Below are 25,409 nucleotides of genomic sequence, written 5' to 3' on the forward strand. Positions count from 1 at the left end.
AGTTTCCCGGCTGTCAGAGAAGGGAATGGGAATCTCTCTCTTTTCGGATGTAACATGTGCTGCAACTAGAGCAGGTTTCATTATGTTTGGATGTCCGACTGAGTTTACTATAAACAATATGAGCTATAATACAAAACTTATATCTGGTTTTTACTACCAAACAGTTTCCTATAACAGGAAAAGGTGTCATACAAGGAATGTCTATTCCATTGACATTAAGCACACCAATCTTATATATTGTTTCAAACTTAGGTTCAAAGTGTTATTCGAATGTCGACAGAAACTATTATGACCAAAAGATACTTATGCGTATAAACAATACTTTCTCTGCTGGTTTGCCTATTGTTCATTCGAATGCAGAATTTTCAACCTTAGTGAACTCAAACACTTTGGCAAGTATAACGTTGACATTAGTTGACGCAAACTTTGTTTCCTGTAAAACTTTTATGTCCTATGTATTTGTCAATGACGGCAGAAAGTTCGAATTGGAAGATGCAACTGGTGAAAGTATTGTATTACAAGAACAACTTCAACAACAAATAGCTCAAGAACAACAAATGCAACAAATGGAACAACAAAGTCAAGAATAAAAAATAATATTTTTTTTATTTTTATAAAAATGTACAGAATAGATGTTTCAGATTTTTATGACTTCCAAGCATTCAGAAATATGTGTCCATTTAGAGACTATAACAAAGCAGTCGAGAATTTGAAACGTTTAGTCATTATGTTGACTCTGCCCCAGAATGTTATGTCATGAAAGAATGGGATGTTGTCTTTAACAAACCAAGAGCAACAATAGTGTCTGAACAAGAATGTAGACAGAAACTTAAGAAAATAAAAGTTGTACAAGTTGGAATGAAGATGTTAGATGCTTGGGATATCTTATTGTCAAAGTTAGAAGATTTTTCAGTTCGAGGTATAAAGTTCTATACACCTTCTCCAAACTTCTATTCTATCTTCACTGGATATAAATACGAACAAGTAGAATGGAAGGAAGGTGTTATAGAAGCTTGGTTAGACCATGTCAAAGAAATTATATGCAATGGAAACGAAAGAGTCTATGAGTATATCTTATGTTGGTTTGCAAATATCTTACAACATCCAAGTGCTAAAAATGAAACTGCTCTCATTATAATTGGAAAACAAGGAACAGGTAAGAACACATTCTTTACAGATATTTTGTGCAAACTGTTAGAAGGTTATTCGAACCCTAATATGACAAACTTAGAAAACATCTGCGGTAAATTTAACTCCTCAATAGAGAATATGAAACTTATAGTTTGCAATGAACTTCAAAGTATAGATACAACAAAAGTTTTGAAACTCAGATGCTTTGAAGAGTCTTATAACAGACAAAGTTGGAGTTGTTGAAAGAAAGTATAAAGACCAAAGAGTTTGTGAAAATATTGCAAACTTCATTATGGTTTCAAACAAATGTTGTTCCGATGAAGTTAGAAAGTTCTGACAGAAGATATGTAGTTGTCAGAAACGTCAGATTCTCATATGCAAGATACAGAATATTTTGACGACTTAGCAGAAACCTTGACATCTGACTTTTACAACCACTTGTTCTCATACTTTATGACATTAGATATTTCTAAGTTCAATCCAAGACAAATTCCACATACCGAAGAGAGACAAACATTGTTAGAAGCAAACAAGAGTGTATATGAACTGTTCATAGATGAAACTGACTTTGTGTCATTAGATGAAAGGTCATTGTACGATTCGTATAAACAATATTGTCAAGAATATGGTTATATGGCAGCTTCTAACGAACATTCTTGGCAAATGTCAAAAGTCTTTTAGATGTTCAGAATGGTGTATATACAAAGAAAAATTTTTCTGAGTAAATTTTAAAAAAAAATATTTTTTTATCCGATAGAAAAGATGACAAAATTCATCTCAGTAAACAAGTACATGTCAGGACTTAAAGAAGAACTAGACCCATTCACATATTTGAATGTTTACTTCTACAATTTTGAAAAGTCTACATTTGACAAAATTTGGAACATTGCACCAGTTAAGTTTGCTGTTGTTAGAAAAAGTGGTGCAACTTTTGAAGACTTATACATTGACGGTATGTTGACAGTCAAAGAAAATTTTGACAGAAGGTTCTCAAACCTTAAAGAAGGCAAAGCATACAAACTTGTTATACCTTATGAACCAAAGAAGACAGACGACTATGAATATTATGAGTCTAAAGTTGTAGAAGTTCAAGGTAAATTGGGTAAAAAGATTTTAGAGTCTAAGCCAGTGTTTACTCCTAAAGAGGAAGAGAACATTGACATTGACCAGAAATGTTCTAAAAATAAAATTTATTTTTACATGTCAAATTTCTTTTTCTCTGGAACTGGTTCAGGTTCTTTCTTCTCTTCTTCTACTTTCTTTTCTTTCTTTTCTTTTCTTCTTCTTTTCTGGTGGAGTTATGTCAAATTTGGCGCAACTATATTTATGTAAAAGTTCTTTGTCCTTTAATAGCTCATCTATTCTGTTTTCTATTTCATCTTCAAGAACAGCGCATGTGTCTTCTTTGCATTCTAAGAAGTTTTGTTGGACTTCATCTCTCCAAGAGGCGTCATCTCTGTCAACAAGTCTGTCATTGACAAATTTTAAGACTGCTCTGCTTAAGGTTTTATGGTTCTTGTCATATTCCAGAAACAGAACTTTAGAACAAATTCACCTTTCTTGTTTACACTATGTAAGATTTTATGGTCGACAGATGTTTTGCTGTCGAAAAGCTTGTCTCGAATATAGATAGCGAAATCGCTAGACATTTTCTAAAAGATAAAAATTTTAATTTTTCTAAAAATATGTTAGAAAAAAAGTTTGCTGACATTGACAAGAAATTTGAGAATGTTTTAAATAAGAACAAGAGAAAGTTAGAAAATGCTCAGATAAAGCCTATACATGACAAGTTCTTATTTGCTCAGAATGGTATAACAGTCTAATTGCACCACCTGGGTCGGGTAAGACTTTCACTTATCTTAAATGGCTGCACAACAACAAGAACTAGATGAGAAGAACCCATTCTATGAGTTAGTAGTAATTTGTAGTACTTCTGGTCAATTTGACCAAACCGTCAATTCGTTCAAAGATATTATAAAGAAGTCTAAGTTAGTATGTATAAAGGATACTGAGTTGTTAGATTGGATAAAGAAGTACCAAAGATGAGTTTTGAAGTATAATGCTATAAATGAGTATATAAATTCTAAGTTTAAAGAACCTAATGAGGAAATGCAGAGAATATTAGAGAAGAAACACTTCAGAAACAAACAGAAAGAGATAGAATACATTTCGAAGAAATTGCAATCTTACGATTGGAAGACATACCCTCATAGATGTCTTCTTATCTTAGATGACTTTGCTTCTCATCCTTTGTTAAAGAACAGAGAACAAGACATGTGTCGAATTCTTAAGAAGCTCAGACACTTTAACATCTCAGTCGTAATATGTGTACAGACAGCAAAGAGTTTAAGTAAGGATGTTAAAAGAATACTTACTGACATAATACTTTTCCCCGGATTGTCCGAAGACGATTTCATGGAACTTATGAAAGAGTCCATGGCAGGTAAGTTTGACAGATATGAACTATGGGAGAAGTACAAAGTCATACAAGACCCTCATACTTCTTTCAGAATTCATATCTACGCAAACAAAGTTCAAATTGTAAAAAGTCAAGCTTGAAAATAAAGAGTGCATTTACCCTACTTGTTTGAAGTTGTCAAAATACTCTGTTATTTTTTCCTTTAACAATGGCAAATCTTCTTTGAAGGTAAGAATTGTACAACCTTTAATATCATAGTGTGTTTGAGGTAACGTATCTTGAACTATTTGTTTCACATCTTCATTCGGTGTCATTGAAATCGGTAAGTTTTCGCGATAGAACCAATTTCTGTCAGATTTGTAAATCTTAGCAAGGTCGTAAAAGCTTTTGTTGTTTCTTCTGACTAAATGCAACATAACCATATCTTTATCTTCTTCATTTTCCATCTCTTCAGTATAAATCATATACTTATAGTTCTTTTCCTTTCCTTTTGGTACCGAACGTGGTATTCTTTTCTGAATGCTTTTGTCTTTTGCTTCAAGCTTGTTCTCTAGCTCTTCACGTTCTTGTCTATGAATTTCGTCAAGAAGTCTGTAAATATACCAAGCATAACGAGGCGAAGCCCACATTGCAACAGCATTTACAAGAAGTCTATGTACATAATATCCTCTCAAACCGTTTGGCAATTTTTCACGATTTTCATAGAGTTTTGGCGACTGGGGTTTTTTACCTACTCGCTGTTCTTCACTGTTTTCATAGAGTTTTGGCGACTGGGGTTTTTTACCTACTCGCTGTTCTTCACTGTTTTCAGAAAAAAGTATGTCTCGCTGTGCTTCGCTTAAGAGTTCAATGGTGCTTTGGTTCCTAAACCAGTCTTTAGGAAGCTTAGTATCTGGAGCAAAACATGCTGTCAAAATACTTTGCATTTGGTACATGTCATCTTTGACCGAACGAATGAGACGGAGTTGTTTGTTAAACTGTATGTACTCATATTCTTCATTTATAGCTTCATGAACGATAGCAGTTGTTGTGTTCTCTGTTGTTGACATTACTGTCTTTACATACAAAATAAAAAAATATTTTATAAAAAATTAGCGTTATTTTTTCTATCTTAAGGAAATTCATGAATTTCATAGAGTTTTGGCGACCCAGATAAAAGTCGGTCTCGCTGTTCTTCACGATTTTCATACGGAATCTCTTCTCTCGGTTTTCCGAGGGAAGCAAGCATATGCCATTTTACTCAGAATTTTGTTGCTGAATTCAATAAAAATATATTTTAGGTGAAGAGGTGAGATCTCACCTGTTTTCTCACCTGTTTTCTCACCTCATGAATTTTCATGATTTCATCGTATATGTTTTGTCAAACATGAACGTACATGTTTTGTCAAAACTTCTTCGTACATGTTTTGTCAAAACTTCTTCGTAAATGTTTTGTCAAGACTTCTTCGTAAATGTTTTGTCAAGACTTCTTCGTAAATGTTTTGTCAAGACTTCTTCTTCGTAAATGTTTTGTCAAGACTTCTTCTTCGTAATGAGCGTAAATCAGACAAAAATAATGTTTAGGGTAGAAGGTTAGATCTAACCTGTTTTCTCACCTGTTTTCTCACCTCATGAATTTTCATGATTTCTTCGTACATGTTTTGTCAAAACTTCTTCGTACATGTTTTGTCAAACATGAACGTACATGTTTTGTCAAGACTTCTTCATCGTAATGAGCGTAAATCAGACAAAAATAATGTTTAGGGTAGAAGGTTAGATCTCACCTGTTTTCTCACCTCTTTTCTCACCTCATGAATTTTCATGATTTCATCGTAAATGTTTTGTCAAGACTTCTTCATCGTAATGAGCGTAAATCAGACAAAAATAATGTTTAGGGTAGAAGGTTAGATCTCACCTGTTTTCTCACCTCTTTTCTCACCTCATGAATTTTCATGATTTCATCGTAAATGTTTTGTCAAGACTTCTTCGTAATGAGCGTAAATCAGACAAAAATAATGTTTAGGTGAAGAGGTGAGATCTCACCCGTTTTCTCACCTGTTTTCTCACCTCAGTTATTTTATAAGCGTTTTACATGAATTGTACGATGTATATTTGAAATCCTAAACAATTTCGTAGCTTCTATTTCTTCTGTCAGTATGTCAAAAGTTTTAACTATGCCGAAGGTTTCTTTATACTTCTTCTTGACGTCAGATAATAGGAAATCGTCAGCAGTTGGATAGTTTTTGTTCAGAAATTCTAACATGTTCATTTTATCTTCTGCTGGCTTTTCTGCTTCTTTCTTTAAGTCTGCATAGTCGTTTCTCATTCTTTCTATCTCTTTGACGGAGTAGTTATATTTCCTAATTGCTGCTTTACATTTAGAACATTGCGGGTTCATTTTTGCGTTATATTCTGAAACCTTACCTGCTAAAACAACTAAGGCGTCAATGGTTTTCTTTAACTCAAAAGCTGCTGGTTTTATCTGTTCATTCCATACCTTACCTCTTCTATCTTTATCTCTTATCTGCCATACACATTCTGCAACTAACGAAACAAAGTTGTCGTATGTCTTAAATTCTTCAGATTTATATATGTCAGAAACATTCTTATATACCATATCGCAATCTTTGTCCATAACTTTATGGTTGCAATGAAAACCAAGGAATTCATAGTTTACCTTTCGTATGAACTTCTTTATTTCTACTGAGTCAGTTGGTTTCACTTCAATTTCGTCAAATTCAGGAATAGTGAGTTTTTGTTGTTGGATTTCAGGTAGTTTAGGTAAATGGTCAATAATGTCCTGCATTTCATAAAGATACTGTTCATTTTCTTCATCTTTCGCACTACAGTCTAAATTACTTGTTAACAGTTCTTGCTTTATCTTCTGGATTTTTGTTTCGAAAGTATATGAAGAAGGAATGAAGCTTTTCATTTCTACCAACATAGATGTTGGATTCATGACTAACGAGTTTGGTGCTGTTGTTTGAATTGTTGTTGTGCCGATTGTTGAAATCATATCTTTACATACAAAATAAAAAAAAATAAATAAAATAAAACTAACTTTATTTTTTATTTCGGGAAAATTCATGAAAATTCGTGAGGGTAGAAATGAGGGTAGAAAAGAGGTTAGATCTAACCATCTACCCGACATTCTCGTCAAATACAAAAAATGACACTTTTTCATTAGATAACTGTTATTTTTTGACGAAGTGAAGAGTAACACTTCGTCAAAAAAATCCATGAAATCATATCTTTACATACAAAATAAAAAAAATAAATAAAATAAAACTAACTTTATTTTTTATTTCGGGAAAATTCATGAAAATTCATGAGGTGAGAAAACAGGTGAGAAAACAGGTGAGATCTCACCACTTCACCTAAAATATATTTTTTGGTCATTTACGCTCATTACGATGAAGTCTTGACAAAGCATGTACGTTCATGTTTGACAAAACATGTACGATGAAGTTTCGACAAAACATGTACGTTCATGTTTGACAAAACATGTACGATGAAGTCTTGACAAAGCATGTACGATGAAATCATGAAAATTCATGAGGTGAGAAAACAGGTGAGAAAACAGGTGAGATCTCACCACTTCACCTAAACATTATTTTTGTCTGATTTACGCTCATTACGATGAAGAAGTCTTGACAAAACATTTACGTTCATGTTTGACAAAACATATACGTTCATGTTTGACAAAACATGTACGAAGAAGTTTTGACAAAACATAAACGAAGAAGTTTTGACAAAACATGTACGAAGAAGTCTTGACAAAACATGTACGAAGAAGTCTTGACAAAACATGTACGATGAAATCATGAAAATTCATGAGGTGAGAAAACAGGTGAGAAATGAGGTTAGATCTAACCTTCTACCCTAAACATTCTCGTCAAATACAAAAAAATGAAAAAAATGACACTTTTTCATTATATAACTGTTATTTTTTGACGAAGTGAACATTAACACTTCGTCAAAAAAATCCCTGAAATCATATCTTTTATACAAAAAAATGACACTTTTTCATTAGATAACTGTTATTTTTTGACGAAGTGAACATTAACACTTCGTCAAAAAAATCCCTGAAATCATATCTTTTATACAAAAAAATACAAAATAAAACTAATTTTATTTTTTCTATCTTAAGGAAATTCATGAAAATTCAAGAGGTGAGAAAAGAGGTTAGAAAACGGGTGAGATCTCACCACTTCACCTAAAATATATTTTTACTGAATTTAGCAACAAAATGAACGAGGTCAGGATGTATGTTGCTGAATTCATTCATAACACCCTTTGTAAGCTCATAAAATGCTTGTTTTGAGGTCGAGCCACATTTGGCTCCACCGTATTCTTTCAACCAAAACTCAAGAATTTTCCGCATGAATTTTGTATAAAAAGCAACCGTCTGAATTCCGGCGGTTGCTATATTCTTCACAAAACATTTACGTTTAGTTTACGAAGAAGTCATGAAAATTCAAGAGGGTGAGAAAACAGGTGAGAAAAGAGGTTAGATCTCACCTCTTCACCTAAACATTATTTTTGCTGAATTCAGCAACAACTTTCTCTCAATTGGAGCTGTGGCATACTCTTTGCGTAAGCGGTTCAGACCTTCTTCGAACTCTTGGTCTCTCTTCGATTTGGATTGAGATTGGAATTGCTGGGGTGGAGCTTGCTGGAACATCCAAGGGTTGGGGCAGTAAGGCATAGGCTGAGGAGGGTAGTTCGGGAAGCCTTGTAGTGGGTAGTAACCTTGAGGTGGAAATTGGTAGTAATTCGGAGGTACTTGCTGGAACTGAGGTGCAGGGGCTGGTGCTTTAGGTTCCTCTGGTTTGGGAATGGACTGGGTTGGTGGGACGTGGGACATTCGTTTGTGGCTTAACCGTCAGACCACCAACGATAAAAATCTCTGCTACTAGCAGTACTGCTACTGACAGTAGCAGTACTTTTACTGACAGTAGCAGTACTTTTTCTGACAGTAGCAGTACTTTTACTGACAGTAGCAGTACTTTTTCTGACAGTAGCAGTACTTTTACTGACAGTAGCAGTACTTTTACTGACAGTAGCAGTACTTTATCGTCGAAAACCCTCTCAAATTTTCCTTTTTACTGACAGTAGCAGTACTTTTACTGACAGTAGCAGTACTTTTACTGACAGTAGCAGTACTTTTACTGACAGTAGCAGTACTTTTACTGACAGTAGCAGTACTTTTACTGACAGTAGCAGTACTTTTACTGACAGTAGCAGTACTTTTACTGACAGTAGCAATGGTCGAGGTCGAACCTACCGACGAAGCAATTTACCTAATTTAAATTAACGAGCTTGTTAAAGACTTCCTCAGGCAGAATGTAAAAGGCAAGCTTGTTAACGGTTGGTTGTCTGGAAGAGGTGCGCTGAAAATCGAAATTGAAACCGGAATTCCAATTGAGGTACCAGACGGGACAGCCTACGACGACATAAAGGACGCCAAAAGAGAAGCTCTTCTCAAGTTCTTTGCCAAGCGTCCTTGGATACAACTTCCAAACAGAGAGAGTCCAATTCCACGAATTATACAAATTCTCAAGGGTCTCCTTCACTACTCTGGTCAGCCGTTCTACATAACCTGTGAAGGCGACATCCAACCAGTTCAGTAAACATCTCATTTTAACTCACTTTTTTTATGTTTTTTGTGAAAGTGTCAAAAATAAATTGTTTTCATGAGTTTTCTACGATGTTAGAAAAGTGGTTAGGAAAACGTGTTAGATCTAACATGCTAACAAAACATTATTTTTTCAATACTTTTTCAGCACTTTTCCGTAGTTATATATGAAGACAATTCGAGATAAAAGTCATAGTACAATGGAATAATATGTTGCACACCATTTGTTGTGAACCAAACTTGAAAGTCAGAGAAACTGTTACTAGGTGGTTCGTAGAATTTAGAAGCAAAGTCATAAAAGTCCTTAACCAATACATAGAAAACTATGTTGCTTGAACTGAAACTTGCATGACACATAACATTTTGAGGGTCAAACACGTTTCTATAAACTGTCAAATCTGCTGGTGGAAGTATAAATTAAATGGACCATCTGGTGGGTAATGGTTCGTTCTGTTTAGTAACCGAAGAAATTGTGCCCAAGAACGTTTGTCTACTTTCCAAAATAAAAACTCTGTATCTCTTGGAGGGTTAATTTCAATCTTTTGAAATGAAACGGTGGAGTTCATCTTGTCATATTCTAGTTTCAGTAGTATGTTCCATTTAGTAAAGAGTCGTATTTTTCTTGAAATTCCCAATAATATTTGTTCATTTGAGTTTGAAAGTCATTTAGAGATTCTCAAGACTTTCGTCTGAACGAACTGTAAAGATTCTCATTTCATCAAATTTGTCTATTAGACCATCAGAACCTTTATACTGCCCATGAAAATATACTGCGAACATAAATGCGTTAGTTCTATTTTGAAAACAAAACTCTTCTAAATGCTATTGCCTTTGCATCTGAAGGACTTTGAAGCCAACGAATTGGATAGTCAAACCTGTATGCTCGGGATGAATTTCTTCATCTGAAATAGTCCTACCAGCATTTGTAAAGATATAGTCTAACGGTTTTGTATCTGCTACTTTTGTTCTTTGTTTTTCAACCTGAAGCATTTAATATATGTAAAATATATTGTTTTAAAATGGTATGCCATTTCATATTTCTCATCTAACAAACAAGTTTCCCAACGGTCTTCTCCAACAAACTCAGCGTACATTTCAAATAAAAATTTAAAATGTCACTTTTTTGAAAAAACGTTTTTATTTCATGCAATGTTTAACACATCGAAAGGCATGTCCATAAGACGTTCTTCTTCTAACCTCTCTAGTCTGTTTGGATAATTGGCACGTGCTGTTTCCAAATCCATTTCGTAGCGAAGACCAGACAATTTGTCATAGACTTTTATGGGTCTCCCTTCCTATATTTAAACTTCTTCGAAACTCTCCAACCATATCTTTGTAACTCTGCTTTTATTCTAGCAGACTTTCTATCCATTCTATATGGGGGCATTTTTATAAAAATAAAAAAATATTTTTTTTCTTTACTTTACATAACCACCTGCTGCCATAAGTCTTTGACGCCAACCCATACCAGCTAATGAAGGTTGACTTGGTTTAGTTTGGAAACTAAACTTTGGTTTTGGTTTATCTTCAGTTTTTGGTTTTTCTTCTTCTATCGGTTTTTCGTCACTTTTCGGTTCCTCTGACTTTACTTCACTTGCAGGAACAGTTGTGTCGTCAACATCTTCATAAATATCATATGCCATTTGTTTTTGTTTCCTTTCAACTTTTTGTGTTTGTTGTAAAGTTTAGAATATTTCGACTCTAAGTCAATGAGATGTTCTATAATGAACTGTTGGTCAGTGAAGTAAACTTTCCATCTGTTGTCTCGAAAGCTCCTTCAGACTTCAATATTTTATTTGTGAGAGTCTGTTTCTTTTTTGAGATACTAGCCGTTCCATTTTTATGAAAAGTGACTTTGTAGTTAGGGTTTGTATTTCCAGACCTGGCACTTTCTATTATTGAATTTTTCTCTTCATCTGTAAGTTCTTTGACAGGTTTGACAATGGTTCTGAACTTTTTGTTTGTGGTGTCAAATCTACCGTTTCAACTTCTTCGGTCATTTCATCTCAGTAAAAAATTTTAGTTTGTTTTGTTTTCAACTGGTTTGTTTAGGTTTTTTAAGTCGGTCTAAAACTTCCTGAGGTATAGGAAGAACTTGACAAACACGTTGTGTAAACTGCTGGAAGCCGACAAATCCATCTTGAACCCATTTGTCTCAATGCTGTATTGTTCATTTCATCTCAGTAAAAAACTTTACATTCCCCACGTTTGAGGCGGTTGAGGTTGGTTATATGTTTACCCATTGTTGTGCATGGTTATATCCTCTGTTAAAGAATCTTTCACCTTGGTCCATATAGGTCCTGCTTGGTTATAGTAGTCATTTGCTTTGTTATAATAGTTTCCTGCTTGTCTTCCTACATTGTCCATCCATCCTTGAACTTTTCCTCTTGTTTCAGGATTTGGAATAAGATTTGTTGCATCTCGTGCTACATCCCAACCTTTCTGTACAGTTTGTATAATAGGTTGTGCTTTCTCTTTCAGTATACCTAATGTACTCAAAATCTTCCTTCCAATTCCAAATGCACCTCTGGCTATTGTTCCCACTGCGGGTAAAAATCTAGATGCGACTCCTGCTAATGCGCCAAATAAACCCATTTCTTATAGGGTAAAAAATGACGAATCCGAACAAGGACCCCTATGTTTCTAAAGCGACAAAGAAAGCACTCATGATAAAAATCTTTAGTTCAACACCAAATGCTTGGTTTATGGATATCTTGGAAAACATTCCGAGGTATAGAGAAGATGGACCTCCATACTGGTTAATATTTGTTGGGTCAAAACACAAGATACTGTGAAGCCATACCATTATGGTCCAAAAATATTTTAGATGTGAAAACTGCTTTGACAATATTCGTTGACAAATACCATCCAACAAAACTGACATCTGACTGTGAAAGTTCTTTCAAATCAGATGATATTAAAAAACTATCTGCGTTCAAAAAATGTAAACCAATATTTCATTGTCGACCAAAACCATTCTGCTCTTGGTGTCATTGACGGTTGTATAAAAATGTTAAGACTTAAACCAACCACAAGGTGGTGAAGCAAATGAAATGTCATATGACGACAAATATAGACACTTCTCCATGGCAAAGATGAGACAAGTTTTAAATATTTACAATAACGTAAACAAAAAGGTTTGGGAAACCACTCCCCCGAAGAAATGAAAAACAACCCTGACTTAGAAAAGACTATATATTTAATAATTTAGTCAAAAGAGACAAACAAGAAAGAATGCCGGGCTTCAAACTTCAGAAAGGTGACAAAGTAAAAATAGAAATACTAAACGCGACCCATATGAAAATACTATTGACTATGACAACAATGGGAACCCGATAGGTACTCACATTCGTGTTCGTAAAAATAGAAGAAAGTATACAAGAGAATATTATGAAGTTTTAGGCAAACATGGCAAAATGTACACACTGCAAGCAGAAGATAAAACTACTATTGCCAGACCCCGTTTCAAACTTGTCAAAGTTCAAGGTGGTATACTTTCAAAGACAGTTCCTAACAAATATAAGACAACTCCTGACGAATATGCTAAGAAGTTGAAATGACGACTAAGCATTTCTATACCATGCGTAAACTGTCATGTAAGGTGGCATGTATTCTTTACTTTGTCCCGTTGTATGTGTATATCCTGTAACGCGATGTGTATGGTTTCCATCTCCCTGAGTGTTACCCAGAAACAATTTTATGCAAACTGAACGTTGTCTTTAACATCATATCCTTTACCTTTTTGTCATTGCTGACCAATCCCAAAAATTTATGCTTATGCCAACCTGCTTGAGATGTACTTAAATCTATGTAGTGACTGTGTGCAGGTAAATTTTCACCTGAAATCGTTTTACTTTCCACCTGTTTCCTTTGAAGAGTTTGCACAATACAAAAACCTGTCGACTATTGAGTCCAAGTTCCAAAACCCAGAACTGTTTCTGGATTTGTTGAGTTCATTGACGTATAAATAGAGCCATATAGGATATAATGTTTGAAGTATTTCTGTCTTTAATGTTTGAAGCTCTGTTTTGTCTGCTTTCTTGTCTAACATTGCGGGTAGTTCATATGCTTCAAAGTTTCTGGCATGATCTTCGATATTCCTGCAACTGTTATCTAAATTGTTAAGAGTATCTTTTACGCTGTACTCGGATTCTCTAAAGGTGCACTTGAACCAAGGTCAAAGTTCAATATTATGTCGTCTGCTGTAAAAGTTGTAAAACTTGTATGTGTATGAGTCTTATTTGCTTTCTTCTCTAACTCATCGTTAACATAAGTTTTTATCTGCTTTAAGGTCTAAACATCCTGAAACCCATCCTGTATCAGCTTTAGTTTTTAAAATCTTCGATGTCCATTCATGATACCATTCAGCCCTTTCTTTAATTTCATTATCTTTTTCATCACCATATTCCTTATCCGCCTTCTTCACTAACACACTAGCCATAAGTCCCTTATCTACTTATTTTCAAGGCTAACGTTTAAGTCTGTTATTTCAGATATAGAATGTATATGAGTCTTTTTAGAATATTCGTTTTCAGCTCTTGTCACTTCACTTGACATTTTATTGTCAACATATGTTTTGTCTGCTAGTTCAGGATGAGTATGTTCTTTTGTTGCATAAGCATTGTTAGCTCTTTCTTCTTCTTTTGCTATTGCATCGTCTACATATTCTTTGTCAGCTTTGTTGTCAACATCTGCCTTCAAAAGAAGTTCATTTATAGGTTTCTCGTTTAAAGTTCCTTTTGTTGGATTTATACAGACAGTATGGTTCTTATTGTCTTGAAATAGAAACTCATCTGTCATTGGGTTTATTGTCAGTTTTAAGTTTCCTTCTTTCAATGACTCAGATATCTTAGAATAGTTTGAAAAGTTTGTTGTGTTCTTATTTAGAGCTTGCACAATGAGTTGTCGGTTGTGTTGTATTTCTCTCATAGACGCTGTTTCTTTCGACATTTTTATTCTAGATAAAATATGCTTTCAATAGAAAAAGAAAATTCAAGAGTTGCTACAACTAAACCATTAGATGAACTTTTTACTAATGTCGGTCAAAAGTTTGAGACAGAGACCGTAAAGCATGAAGGCTATCGTTTTGACTACCCATTAAGATGGTTAAGAGACCCATCCGTCACAAAAGCTATTGGCTTTCGTAGAATGAAGTTCATTTCAGAAGCCATACATGGTTTCCCATTTACGGTCGGTTTTGAAGTTCGATACTATAACAAAGAAAAACGTATGTATGAGAAATTTGAACAAGGAAAACTTTTACAAGTTAATTTGCTTATAAACTTAGAAACAACTCTTCAAGCTTTTCAAGAAAAATAAACGATATCTATATTGAATATGCAAACCAGTTTAACATTGACGAAGGAGAATACCATCTCGATATTATTTATGACAGGAAAAATGCAACTGTTAAAATCAATAAAATAGAAGACCTTGGAGAAAACGTTTATATTTCTACAAAATATAACAACTTGGCATGGTATAGATTTATGAGGATGTTAAATCAGCCTGCAGCATATCCAGTACACCCGGACTATTATGAAGTCGAAAAACCTAATGGAACATATGAAAATATTTTCGACCCAGATGCTATTATTGTTCATGCTTCATTTTCTGGTGCGCAAAACTCTTTCTTATGTCTGATGAATGACTTTTACGAAAAACCTACAAAATTATATGAACCGCCGAGTGGAAGTATTTCAGACTTTCAAGTATGGTTTACTACAGATGGAAGAAAAAGAATAATTCCATTATACCATGCGTTTTACTTAGAACTTAGTTTCATATACAACTACTATCGAACGATAAAAATATAATTTTTTAATACGGTTGAGGTGTTGGATTTGGTTGCCAACTAGACTGTGGTGCAGGTTCAGGCTGTTGTATAACAGGAGCTTGTTCTTCTGGTTCAGGGTCTTTAGGTATAATACCAACAAACTGACCTACCCTTTTACCAATATTTTTGACTCCGTTCCAAATTCCTCTTCCTACGGTTTTTATTCCATTCCATATACCTCTTCCAACTCTTCTGAAGAAGTTTCCTATCTTACTGAAGAAACCCATTTTACTATATGTAAAAATCTAATGTCCGCCTAGTCTCTTACGTTTCCTGTTGAGTTCCATAGCATTCTTTAACTGGAGCTCATACATTCTGTTTCTCCTCTGGTAGAAAACATATTCTGGGTCAACTCCTGTGTTCGCGTCATCTGCATAAAGTTGTTTATATCCCACTTCAGGGTTTGTATAAAACTCTTTCCATCTCATATTTGCATACCATGGTGGCAAACCTAACGCAGCGTCATTTGACATGGCAATTTGCATTTGTACATCTGTTGGCACTTGACCATAGTTTGCCATTGCAGTTTGTATTCTAACTTCATTTGGAATATTCTCTGGGTTTGGTTGTCCAGGTTGCTGTGCATTCGCTAAGTTCTGTGCGTCCATTTAATATTAGATAAAAATATCTCTTACGAGTACATATACTGAACATTTGCAGGCATTGGTTCATCTTCATATTCTCTGTACTTTTCTGCCACGTCAAATAAATAAATGACACAATGGAAAAAACCTAAAACAAGTAGTCCTATTTCAAACCACATTTACTTACTAATAAAATTTCTTTATTGTGACACTTTCTCCAGTTTATAGGACCTCTCTCATATTCTATCTTGTCATATATAAACTCATAGTCATGTATGTCCTCTAACCATCTCATAACGGTTTCCAAACCACTTTTATCGGATGTAAAGTAAAAGCATGGATGGTTATGTATAGCGTCTAAAGTTTCTAAAGAGTCTCTCAAAGTCCAGTCTACTTGGTATTGAAAATCCCATGTGTTATAGAACGGCGGGTCCACTATAAAGAAAACATTTTCCTTGTCTTTATATTTTTCATACAACTCTGTCCAATGACATCTCACAAACTCTATACCCTCAATATATTTTTCTATGTCCTCTTTGAAAACATTTGTATAGTTAAGATATAAAACTTTTGACATAAGTGTTTCAATGTCATGAACTCTTATAGCACCACTATATAATAGTCTAGCAGATATACTATCCCGGTCTATATATTCTGCTTTTTTCAAAACCTCTCTCACAATATTTTTCTTATCTAATGGTATACGTTCCATCTTACCTATAGGTATCTTTTCTTTTAACTCTTTCAATATATTGTTTGTGTCTGGTATATGTTTGAGACGGTTCATATAGTTGTCGAAGTCATTGCATATAATCTTTGAGTCAGGAAATACGGTATGACATAAATGAGATATATAGAAACTTCCACCGAACAAATCTACAAATGTTAGACCATTCGGTAGTTTCTTAAGTTCTCTCAATATAATATCTTTACATCTACTCTTATTTCCAAAGAACGGTAACGGTGGTTTTGTAAAATTCATTTATATATAATAATAAAAATGTTTTTACCCGAAAAGTGACAGAAAAGTGACAAAACATGAAAACATATATAATTTGTGAAAAGCGACACATTATATAATGTTTTCGACCCAGAAGACTAACAATTTTCCGAATAAAAACTTCATTTATACTAAACATCTTCGGGGCTAGAGGGCGCAACGCGCCTGGAAGCCCTCCAAATATAAACTTCATTTATACTAAACATCTTCAGGGCTAGAAGGGGCGCAGCCCCTGGAAGCCCCACTACCTTTTTTAATATTGTTATCATTTATATAATTTTATAGATATTTTGTTGTGCGTATGCTTTTGATTGCTCATCGATATTAAATGCTTCGAAAATTAGAAATTTTATTTTAAAACCATGACAGAATGTAAGTAATTGAAAAATGAATATAATCAATAGTTTTTTAACTTACATTTGTTATATTTTCTGGGTTGAATTAAAATCAACAATTTTTCAACAAGAAATATGTATAAGAACGTTAGTTTACAGGCAGGTAAGCTACAGGAACTGTGAATTCAGTTTGATGTTATGGATTTCGTTTAAAAGTCTCTTACAGCTGTGGTACAACTTATAAAAATGATTTCAATTTTAACGACCACTAATTATTTTTGTTTTGAATGGATCACAAATTTGAATTATAATTTTTTTAATATCGGAATTGATATCCATATTTATTATACTAATTATAATAATATTGATTTTTATCGATAAAATTTGATATAAATTCAATATGCTTTTTCAATAATTTATTCAAGAATCTCTTATAATTTCTTTATTAAAATATAGATCCATTAATTTTTTCACGCCGATAGCATTTTGTTTTACATTGACGATAATAGTTATATTTGGTCTTCATCTCAATAAAGACACTGAAGAATAGGAAGTTAAATTATTTTAGTAATATAATTCAAAATGTATGTATACTCTTTCGATACCACTTCGTAACTTAAACTCGAAGCAATTTTTTTATAAACAATTTAACTAGGAAAAGTACATAAATGAATGTTACAAAATACTTTAACAAGGTCAGACTTAGGATAATTTAGATTAGCATCTAAGTCTTCAAAGAAGTTCTTATTTTTCTCAAGTTTTTAACAATCAATTTATCATGGATAATAGTATCAATCGAAATCGAAATCATCCTTACTAGTTTTGTCACTAAAAACAAAAACTTTTCAAACCAAATAAGAATAATACAATAAACGAAGCTTTTTGTGTCTTGACAGATTTTTCTCAAATTATTAGCAAAAAATTTATAATAAAGAACATTATAAATCGAAACAGAAATTATTCTTACTAGTTTTGTCAAAGGTACATTCACTATTTTTGACAAAATTTTAAATTTTCATGGGGTTGTAAATCTTATAATAACTAGATGAATAAGGAATGAATCCCAGTATAATGTGCATCATTATATTAAACACTATATGTAAGGCTAATGATTCTATTAACACTTATGAAGATCTATAGTATTTGAGCAGATAAATTTGATAATTTCCAAAACTCTTATATTTCAAAATTAAAGTGTGCGAATGCATTTAAATGAGAGCAAAAAGAGATTGATGCTGTTAAAACTAGGTGTTAATTTGCAATTATTTCGCATCACAAGAACTACCCAGTAAATTCGGCTATCTTTCTTTGCAATTATTCTCCATTATACATATAATATAATGGTTAGGGTTTGAAGAAAAGTTACTAGAGAATTATTGACTTTTGAAATAATGCAGAATTTTACTTGAAGAAATCATTAATTTATGGGTTCCAAATTGTTAAGCATGACGAAGGATCATTAAATTTGCTACAATTAAATACACTTATTGCAGAATTAAGATTTTTGAAATTAAAAGTTTGAAATATTGCCTTTTTGAATAAAAATTTAAATTTTATTATATAATCATGATAATATCTTATAGAAATTAAAAGAAAATATTTTAAACCATTCAAATATTTTGAATGTCTTATCAATTTAAAATATTAAAAGATAGCTTGATTTTATCATCATTAGTTGTTATCAAAGTTTTCTTCTTTTGATGAACAACAGTAAATGATTTGTTAATTACTTGTCTTCCTTTTTCGCAGCAAAATCGAAAGTTATGATGATAATCTTGCTCTCAATTTTGAAACTCTCTGATTTACAAGTAAGCATTCCTTTGGAAAAGCAGTCCTATTCTGTTTTCAAGATATTTTAAAGCCTCCATTTCATACAATGCGCAGATCTATTCGAAATTGCAAGAACTCTCAAGAAAAATGCAGCAGCGAAGAAGATTCCATAGTTTCTAGCATCAAAAATTTACAACCTTAATACCACAGTTAAAGAGAAGCTCGAAAAGAAAATATTTAACCATAAAGCTGGAAACCATTCGATATCTACTATTGGATCTAATAAAAAGTTAATTATAACATATTTAACATGCTATTTGTTGACTTTGTTCCATTATATTACCATATATATCTTTTTGAAATCTAAAATATTTTTACGATTTTAACCATGTGTTGTTGAAACCATATATCAATCTTAGCTAAAGTATAGTTTATGAGTCTGTCACCATCTAACGTATGAATTTTCAAAAATGTCAAATATGTTCATTTTTTCTGTAGATTCAGCCATAATTTCACGTTGTTATACTATTCAACTATTATTTAATATTTTTATCGATTTAAATATATGATGAGATGCTTAGTTCTCCTGGAAATCGATTTTTAATCGCAATTTTAACTTTCCAAAAAAAATTCAAAAATAAAAATCCCTCTCAATTTTCTAAGTTTTATAACTCGCCAAATCTCTAGCCAAATTTTTTTTGGCCCGTATAAATATTGTTAGGCACTATATAGGGATGCTATTTATCCTATTTTCATCCCATTTTACTGTTATCGCCTAGTGAATGTACCTTTGTTTTGTCATTAAGGCTCCACGTTCATGCATTCAATTTTGAGAGGGCATTCAATTAAGATTGCCCCTAAAAGTGCATTTGTAGCCACATATGTTTGCTTTTGGAATGAACAGACACCTGATTCATCATCTACATGATGATAGGGATCTATTGGTAGCACTCAAATTGAATAAATACCTAATTTGAAAAAACTTGGTTTTTTTCGTCCAAAATCAATTTTGGAAAAAATTGACATATTTACATCCGTGGAAAAATTTTTAAATTCTGATTGCAGCATGACTAATCGCAATATTAGGAGAAACTGATTATCACATTCTTTTTCATTTTTATGAAAGATACAAAATCTCAAAACCCATCCACGCGCATAAAAAATTGAAATATCCCTTATAAGACAAGGATTCCAGAGAAACAAAAGTTTCCCAAATCTGAAAAGTAGATTGCCAATTTCCTAAAAAACTGGAATTTGGCATTTATATATATTAAAATATTATTTATATAATATGTAAATTGTAATGATGAGTTCAGTTTTTTATTTGAATGATCTAGAAAATTTCTTGATTTCGATTATCTTCAATCAAGGGTTGATATGAAATGGATAATATTTTAATATATATGAAGATTGTATTTTATTGATTTTTTATTAGTAAAAGCAATATATTCTCAAAATACGAATATATTCAAAAATTACGAACTTTTGTATATAAATCATGTGAGTTTACGGATAGAAAATAATAGTGGCCTGCACTGTTTCTTCATATTCACAAAACAATGGCCCTTGGGGTTGGGGTGTGATCAAATACTTGAAAATTAATTTTGGAGTCCATAAGTGCATAGTATAATGGTTAGAATTCCCTATAATAAACCTTGTTTTGAAGTTCATTTGCCGAACACAGAACTTTTTTCTGAATTCGAAATTATTTCAAATAAATTTTTCTTATTTTTTGCTTTTTAAGATAGTCATTATACATAAAATATTAGTAAACTATTTTTATTTGAATTACTAAAACTTTCAATTTTTTTATTCTCTGATTTAGACTCTCAAATGATACTTTATCCAATATATATGATTTTCTTCTGCTATGAGCTATATTACAATGAACACTACATCATACACCAAAACTAACTCTATAAATTTAGTGTATTTCAATTTTCACTGCTATAAATACTGATTTAAGAACTATTAAAACATTGCTATGCTTTTACGTATCATAATGTAAAAATATATCCTTTTATACTAATTGTAAAATCTGAATTATCGAATTTTATAAATTTACTAACAGTGTTAAATATTTAATAATTCACTATTCAAAAATAGCTTCGGAGTTTCATAAATTTTATATTAGAATGATAGTAACATACATGGAATACGAAATTTTATGCCGAATCTTGGTGTATGAAGAAATGTTCATTGTAATATAGCTCATAGCAGAAGAAAATCATATATATTGGATAAAGTATCATTTGAGAGTCTAAATCAGAGAATAAAAAAATTGAAAGTTTTAGTAATTCAAATAAAAATAGTTTACTAATATTTTATGTATAATGACTATCTTAAAAAGCAAAAAATAAGAAAAATTTATTTGAAATAATTTCGAATTCGGAAAAAAGTTCTGTGTTCGGCAAATGAACTTCAAAACAAGATTTATTAAAAAAAAGGTAGTGGGGCTTCCAGGCGCGTTGCGCCCTCTAGCCCCGAAGATGTTTAGTATAAATGAAGTTTTTATTCGGAGGGCTTCCAGGCGCGTTGCGCCCTCTAGCCCCGAAGATGTTTAGTATAAATGAAGTTTTTATTCGGAGGGCTTCCAGGCGCGTTGCGCCCTCTAGCCCCGAAGATGTTTAGTATAAATGAAGTTTTTATTCGGAGGGCTTCCAGGCGCGTTGCGCCCTCTAGCCCCGAAGATGTTTAGTATAAATGAAGTTTTTATTCGGAGGGCTTCCAGGCGCGTTGCGCCCTCTAGCCCCGAAGATGTTTAGTATAAATGAAGTTTTTATTCGGAGGGCTTCCAGGCGCGTTGCGCCCTCTAGCCCCGAAGATGTTTAGTATAAATGAAGTTTTTATTCGGAGGGCTTCCAGGCGCGTTGCGCCCTCTAGCCCATAAGAAATTTTGCCCAAGACCCAAGAGGAGGACCGAACCCCAGCCAACCAGCCGGTGACAAAACCAAAACCGTTGTTATTTACATCATATTAACGGTGTCACTTTTTAAATGTCACTTTTTGTGTCGCTTTTCACAAATTATATATGTTTTCATGTTTTGTCACTTTTCTGTCACTTTTCGGGTAAAAACATTTTTATTATTATATATAAATGAATTTTACAAAACCACCGTTACCGTTCTTTGGAAATAAGAGTAGATGTAAAGATATTATATTGAGAGAACTTAAGAAACTACCGAATGGTCTAACATTTGTAGATTTGTTCGGTGGAAGTTTCTATATATCTCATTTATGTCATACCGTATTTCCTGACTCAAAGATTATATGCAATGACTTCGACAACTATATGAACCGTCTCAAACATATTCCAGACACAAACAATATATTGAAAGAGTTAAAAGAAAAGATACCTATAGGTAAGATGGAACGTATACCATTAGATAAGAAAAATATTGTGAGAGAGGTTTTGAAAAAAGCAGAATATATAGACCGGGATAGTATATCTGCTAGACTATTATATAGTGGTGCTATAAGAGTTCATGACATTGAAACACTTATGTCAAAAGTTTTATATCTTAACTATACAAATGTTTTCAAAGAGGACATAGAAAAATATATTGAGGGTATAGAGTTTGTGAGATGTCATTGGACAGAGTTGTATGAAAAATATAAAGACAAGGAAAATGTTTTCTTTATAGTGGACCCGCCGTTCTATAACACATGGGATTTTCAATACCAAGTAGACTGGACTTTGAGAGACTCTTTAGAAACTTTAGACGCTATACATAACCATCCATGCTTTTACTTTACATCCGATAAAAGTGGTTTGGAAACCGTTATGAGATGGTTAGAGGACATACATGACTATGAGTTTATATATGACAAGATAGAATATGAGAGAGGTCCTATAAACTGGAGAAAGTGTCACAATAAAGAAATTTTATTAGTAAGTAAATGTGGTTTGAAATAGGACTACTTGTTTTAGGTTTTTTCCATTGTGTCATTTATTTATTTGACGTGGCAGAAAAGTACAGAGAATATGAAGATGAACCAATGCCTGCAAATGTTCAGTATATGTACTCGTAAGAGATATTTTTATCTAATATTAAATGGACGCACAGAACTTAGCGAATGCACAGCAACCTGGACAACCAAACCCAGAGAATATTCCAAATGAAGTTAGAATACAAACTGCAATGGCAAACTATGGTCAAGTGCCAACAGATGTACAAATGCAAATTGCCATGTCAAATGACGCTGCGTTAGGTTTGCCACCATGGTATGCAAATATGAGATGGAAAGAGTTTTATACAAACCCTGAAGTGGGATATAAACAACTTTATGCAGATGACGCGAACACAGGAGTTGACCCAGAATATGTTTTCTACCAGAGGAGAAACAGAATGTATGAGCTCCAGTTAAAGAATGCTATGGAACTCAACAGGAAACGTAAGAGACTAGGCGGACATTAGATTTTTACATATAGTAAAATGGGTTTCTTCAGTAAGATAGGAAACTTCTTTCGAAATGTTGGAAGAGGTATATGGAATGGAATAAAATCTGTCGGAAGAGGAGTATGGAACGGTGTCAAAAATATTGGTAAAAGAGTAGGTCAGTTTGTTGGTATTATAACCTAAAGACCCTGAACCAGAAGAGCAAGCTCCTGTTATACAACAGCCTGAACCTGCACCACAGTCTAGTTGGCAACCAAATCCAACACCTCAACCGTATTAAAAATTATATTTTTATCGTTCGATAGTAGTTGTATATGAAACTAAGTTCTAAGTAAAACGCATGGTATAATGGAATTATTCTTTTTCTTCCATCTGTAGTAAACCATACTTGAAAGTCTGAAATACTTCCACTCGGCGGTTCATATAATTTTGTAGGTTTTTCGTAAAAGTCATTCATCAGACATAAGAAAGAGTTTTGCGCACCAGAAAATGAAGCATGAACAATAATAGCATCTGGGTCGAAAATATTTTCATATGTTCCATTCGGTTTTTGACTTCATAATAGTCCGGGTGTACTGGATATGCTGCAGGCTGATTTAACATCCTCATAAATCTATACCATGCCAAGTTGTTATATTTTGTAGAAATATAAACGTTTTCTCCAAGGTCTTCTATTTTATTGATTTTAACAGTTGCATTTTTCCTGTCATAAATAATATCGAGATGGTATTCTCCTTCGTCAATGTTAAACTGGTTTGCATATTCAATATAGATATCGTTTATTTTTTCTTGAAAAGCTTGAAGAGTTGTTTCTAAGTTTATAAGCAAATTAACTTGTAAAAGTTTTCCTTGTTCAAATTTCTCATACATACGTTTTTCTTTGTTATAGTATCGAACTTCAAAACCGACCGTAAATGGGAAACCATGTATGGCTTCTGAAATGAACTTCATTCTACGAAAGCCAATAGCTTTTGTGACAGATGGGTCTCTTAGCCATCTTAATGGGTAGTCAAAACGATAGCCTTCATGCTTTACGGTCTCTGTCTCAAACTTTTGACCGACATTAGTAAAAAGTTCATCTAATGGTTTAGTTGTAGCAACTCTTGAATTTTCTTTTTCTATTGGAAGCATATTTTATCTAGAATAAAAATGTCAAATGAAACAGCGTCTATGAGAGAAATACAACACAACCGACAACTCATTGTGCAAGCTCTAAATAAGAACACAACAAACTTTTCAAACTATTCTAAGATATCTGAGTCATTGAAAGAAGGAAACTTAAAACTGACATTAAACCCAATGACAGATGAGTTTCTGTTTCAAGACAATAAGAACAATACTGTCTGTATAAATCCAACAAAAGGAACTTTAAACGAGAAACCTATAAATGAACTTCTTTTGAAAGCAGATGTTGACAACAAAGCTGACAAAGAATATGTAGACGATGCAATAGCAAAAGAAGAAGAAAGAGCCAACAATGCTTATGCAACAAAAGAACATACTCATCCTGAACTAGCAGACAAAACATATGTTGACAATAAAATGTCAAGTGAAGTGACAAGAGCTGAAAACGAATATTCTAAAAAGACTCATATACATTATATTAACCAAATACCAAGTCTTAAGGAAACATTAGAGACAAAAGCAGATAAGACTCATACACATTCTATATCTGATATTACAAACTTACAAGAAACCTTAAACAGGAAAAGTGCCGTTGGACATACACATTCTATATCTGATATTACAAACTTACAAGAAACCTTAAACAGGAAAAGTGCCGTTGGACATACACATTCTATATCTGATATTACAAACTTACAAGAAACCTTAAACAGGAAAAGTGCCGTTGGACATACACATTCTATATCTGATATTACAAACTTACAAGAAACCTTAAACAGGAAAAGTGCCGTTGGACATACACATTCTATATCTGATATTACAAACTTACAAGAAACCTTAAACAGGAAAAGTGCCGTTGGACATACACATTCTATATCTGATATTACAAACTTACAAGAAACCTTAAACAGGAAAAGTGCCGTTGGACATACACATTCTATATCTGATATTACAAACTTACAAGAAACCTTAAACAGGAAAAGTGCCGTTGGACATACACATTCTATATCTGATATTACAAACTTAAACGTTAGCCTTGAAAATAAAGCAGATAAAACATATGTCAATGAAATATACCAAAGTTTGATAGGAACAAAAAATATTGAAACTATTGTTGGTGACTTTTCTGTCAATGAAGAAAATAAATATTTTAGATGGCAGTTGGTACAGTCCTTAAAAAATGGTACACGGC

General features: G+C 33.0%; 12 protein-coding genes and 2 pseudogenes across 14 annotated transcripts, besides 3 other annotated features; 6 read left to right on the forward strand and 8 right to left on the reverse strand.

The window, feature by feature from the left end:
* The first annotated feature begins 44 nt into the window (after positions 1–44).
* Positions 45–13,676: a mobile genetic element.
* On the forward strand, positions 1,894–2,312 carry TVAGG3_0870070 (protein of unknown function, DUF4108 family; the record flags this gene model as incomplete). Its single annotated transcript, XM_051249979.1, has 1 exon — positions 1,894–2,312. A coding segment is annotated over one exon (419 nt), but the record flags the coding sequence as incomplete, so codon positions are not given.
* On the reverse strand, positions 2,328–2,780 carry TVAGG3_0870080 (annotated as a pseudogene). The gene has a single exon. A coding segment is annotated over exon 1 (453 nt).
* Positions 3,241–3,690, forward strand: TVAGG3_0870090 (protein of unknown function, DUF4106 family; the record flags this gene model as incomplete). Its single annotated transcript, XM_051249980.1, has 1 exon — positions 3,241–3,690. One exon carries the CDS (start codon positions 3,241–3,243, stop codon positions 3,688–3,690), a length of 450 nt encoding a protein of 149 aa, XP_051085455.1.
* On the reverse strand, positions 3,706–4,476 carry TVAGG3_0870100 (KilA, N-terminal/APSES-type HTH, DNA-binding family; the record flags this gene model as incomplete). Its single annotated transcript, XM_051249981.1, has 1 exon — positions 3,706–4,476. The coding sequence occupies one exon, from the start codon at positions 4,474–4,476 to the stop codon at positions 3,706–3,708; it is 771 nt and encodes a 256-aa protein (XP_051085456.1).
* TVAGG3_0870110 (organellar and viral DNA polymerase type B) lies at positions 5,607–6,545 on the reverse strand (the record flags this gene model as incomplete). Its single annotated transcript, XM_051249982.1, has 1 exon — positions 5,607–6,545. One exon carries the CDS (start codon positions 6,543–6,545, stop codon positions 5,607–5,609), a length of 939 nt encoding a protein of 312 aa, XP_051085457.1.
* TVAGG3_0870120 (uncharacterized protein) lies at positions 8,055–8,396 on the reverse strand (the record flags this gene model as incomplete). The annotated part of the gene is made up of 1 exon (XM_001286327.2): positions 8,055–8,396. The coding sequence occupies one exon, from the start codon at positions 8,394–8,396 to the stop codon at positions 8,055–8,057; it is 342 nt and encodes a 113-aa protein (XP_001286328.2).
* TVAGG3_0870130 (uncharacterized protein) lies at positions 8,833–9,171 on the reverse strand (the record flags this gene model as incomplete). Its single annotated transcript, XM_001293085.1, has 1 exon — positions 8,833–9,171. The coding sequence occupies one exon, from the start codon at positions 9,169–9,171 to the stop codon at positions 8,833–8,835; it is 339 nt and encodes a 112-aa protein (XP_001293086.1).
* On the reverse strand, positions 10,586–10,810 carry TVAGG3_0870140 (phage tail repeat-like family; the record flags this gene model as incomplete). The annotated part of the gene is made up of 1 exon (XM_051249983.1): positions 10,586–10,810. One exon carries the CDS (start codon positions 10,808–10,810, stop codon positions 10,586–10,588), a length of 225 nt encoding a protein of 74 aa, XP_051085458.1.
* A 459-nt stretch (positions 13,677–14,135) lies between the features above and the next one.
* TVAGG3_0870150 lies at positions 14,136–14,983 on the forward strand (annotated as a pseudogene). Its single transcript has one exon. A coding segment is annotated over exon 1 (848 nt).
* Positions 14,984–15,248: 265 nt separating this feature from the next.
* TVAGG3_0870160 (uncharacterized protein) lies at positions 15,249–15,611 on the reverse strand (the record flags this gene model as incomplete). The annotated part of the gene is made up of 1 exon (XM_051249984.1): positions 15,249–15,611. One exon carries the CDS (start codon positions 15,609–15,611, stop codon positions 15,249–15,251), a length of 363 nt encoding a protein of 120 aa, XP_051085459.1.
* A 2,288-nt stretch (positions 15,612–17,899) lies between these two features.
* Positions 17,900–19,487: a mobile genetic element.
* A 1,644-nt stretch (positions 19,488–21,131) lies between these two features.
* Positions 21,132–25,409: part of a mobile genetic element that runs on past the window's edge.
* On the forward strand, positions 21,790–22,183 carry TVAGG3_0870190 (phage tail repeat-like family; the record flags this gene model as incomplete). Its single annotated transcript, XM_051249985.1, has 1 exon — positions 21,790–22,183. A coding segment is annotated over one exon (394 nt), but the record flags the coding sequence as incomplete, so codon positions are not given.
* TVAGG3_0870200 (uncharacterized protein) lies at positions 22,835–23,110 on the forward strand (the record flags this gene model as incomplete). The annotated part of the gene is made up of 1 exon (XM_051249986.1): positions 22,835–23,110. One exon carries the CDS (start codon positions 22,835–22,837, stop codon positions 23,108–23,110), a length of 276 nt encoding a protein of 91 aa, XP_051085461.1.
* TVAGG3_0870210 (uncharacterized protein) lies at positions 23,712–24,223 on the reverse strand (the record flags this gene model as incomplete). The annotated part of the gene is made up of 1 exon (XM_051249987.1): positions 23,712–24,223. A coding segment is annotated over one exon (512 nt), but the record flags the coding sequence as incomplete, so codon positions are not given.
* On the forward strand, positions 24,242–25,298 carry TVAGG3_0870220 (phage tail repeat-like family; the record flags this gene model as incomplete). The annotated part of the gene is made up of 1 exon (XM_051249988.1): positions 24,242–25,298. A coding segment is annotated over one exon (1,057 nt), but the record flags the coding sequence as incomplete, so codon positions are not given.

This window comes from Trichomonas vaginalis, chromosome VI, assembly GCF_026262505.1.
Source record: "Trichomonas vaginalis G3 chromosome VI, whole genome shotgun sequence".
Lineage (NCBI taxonomy): Eukaryota > Parabasalia > Trichomonadida > Trichomonadidae > Trichomonas > Trichomonas vaginalis.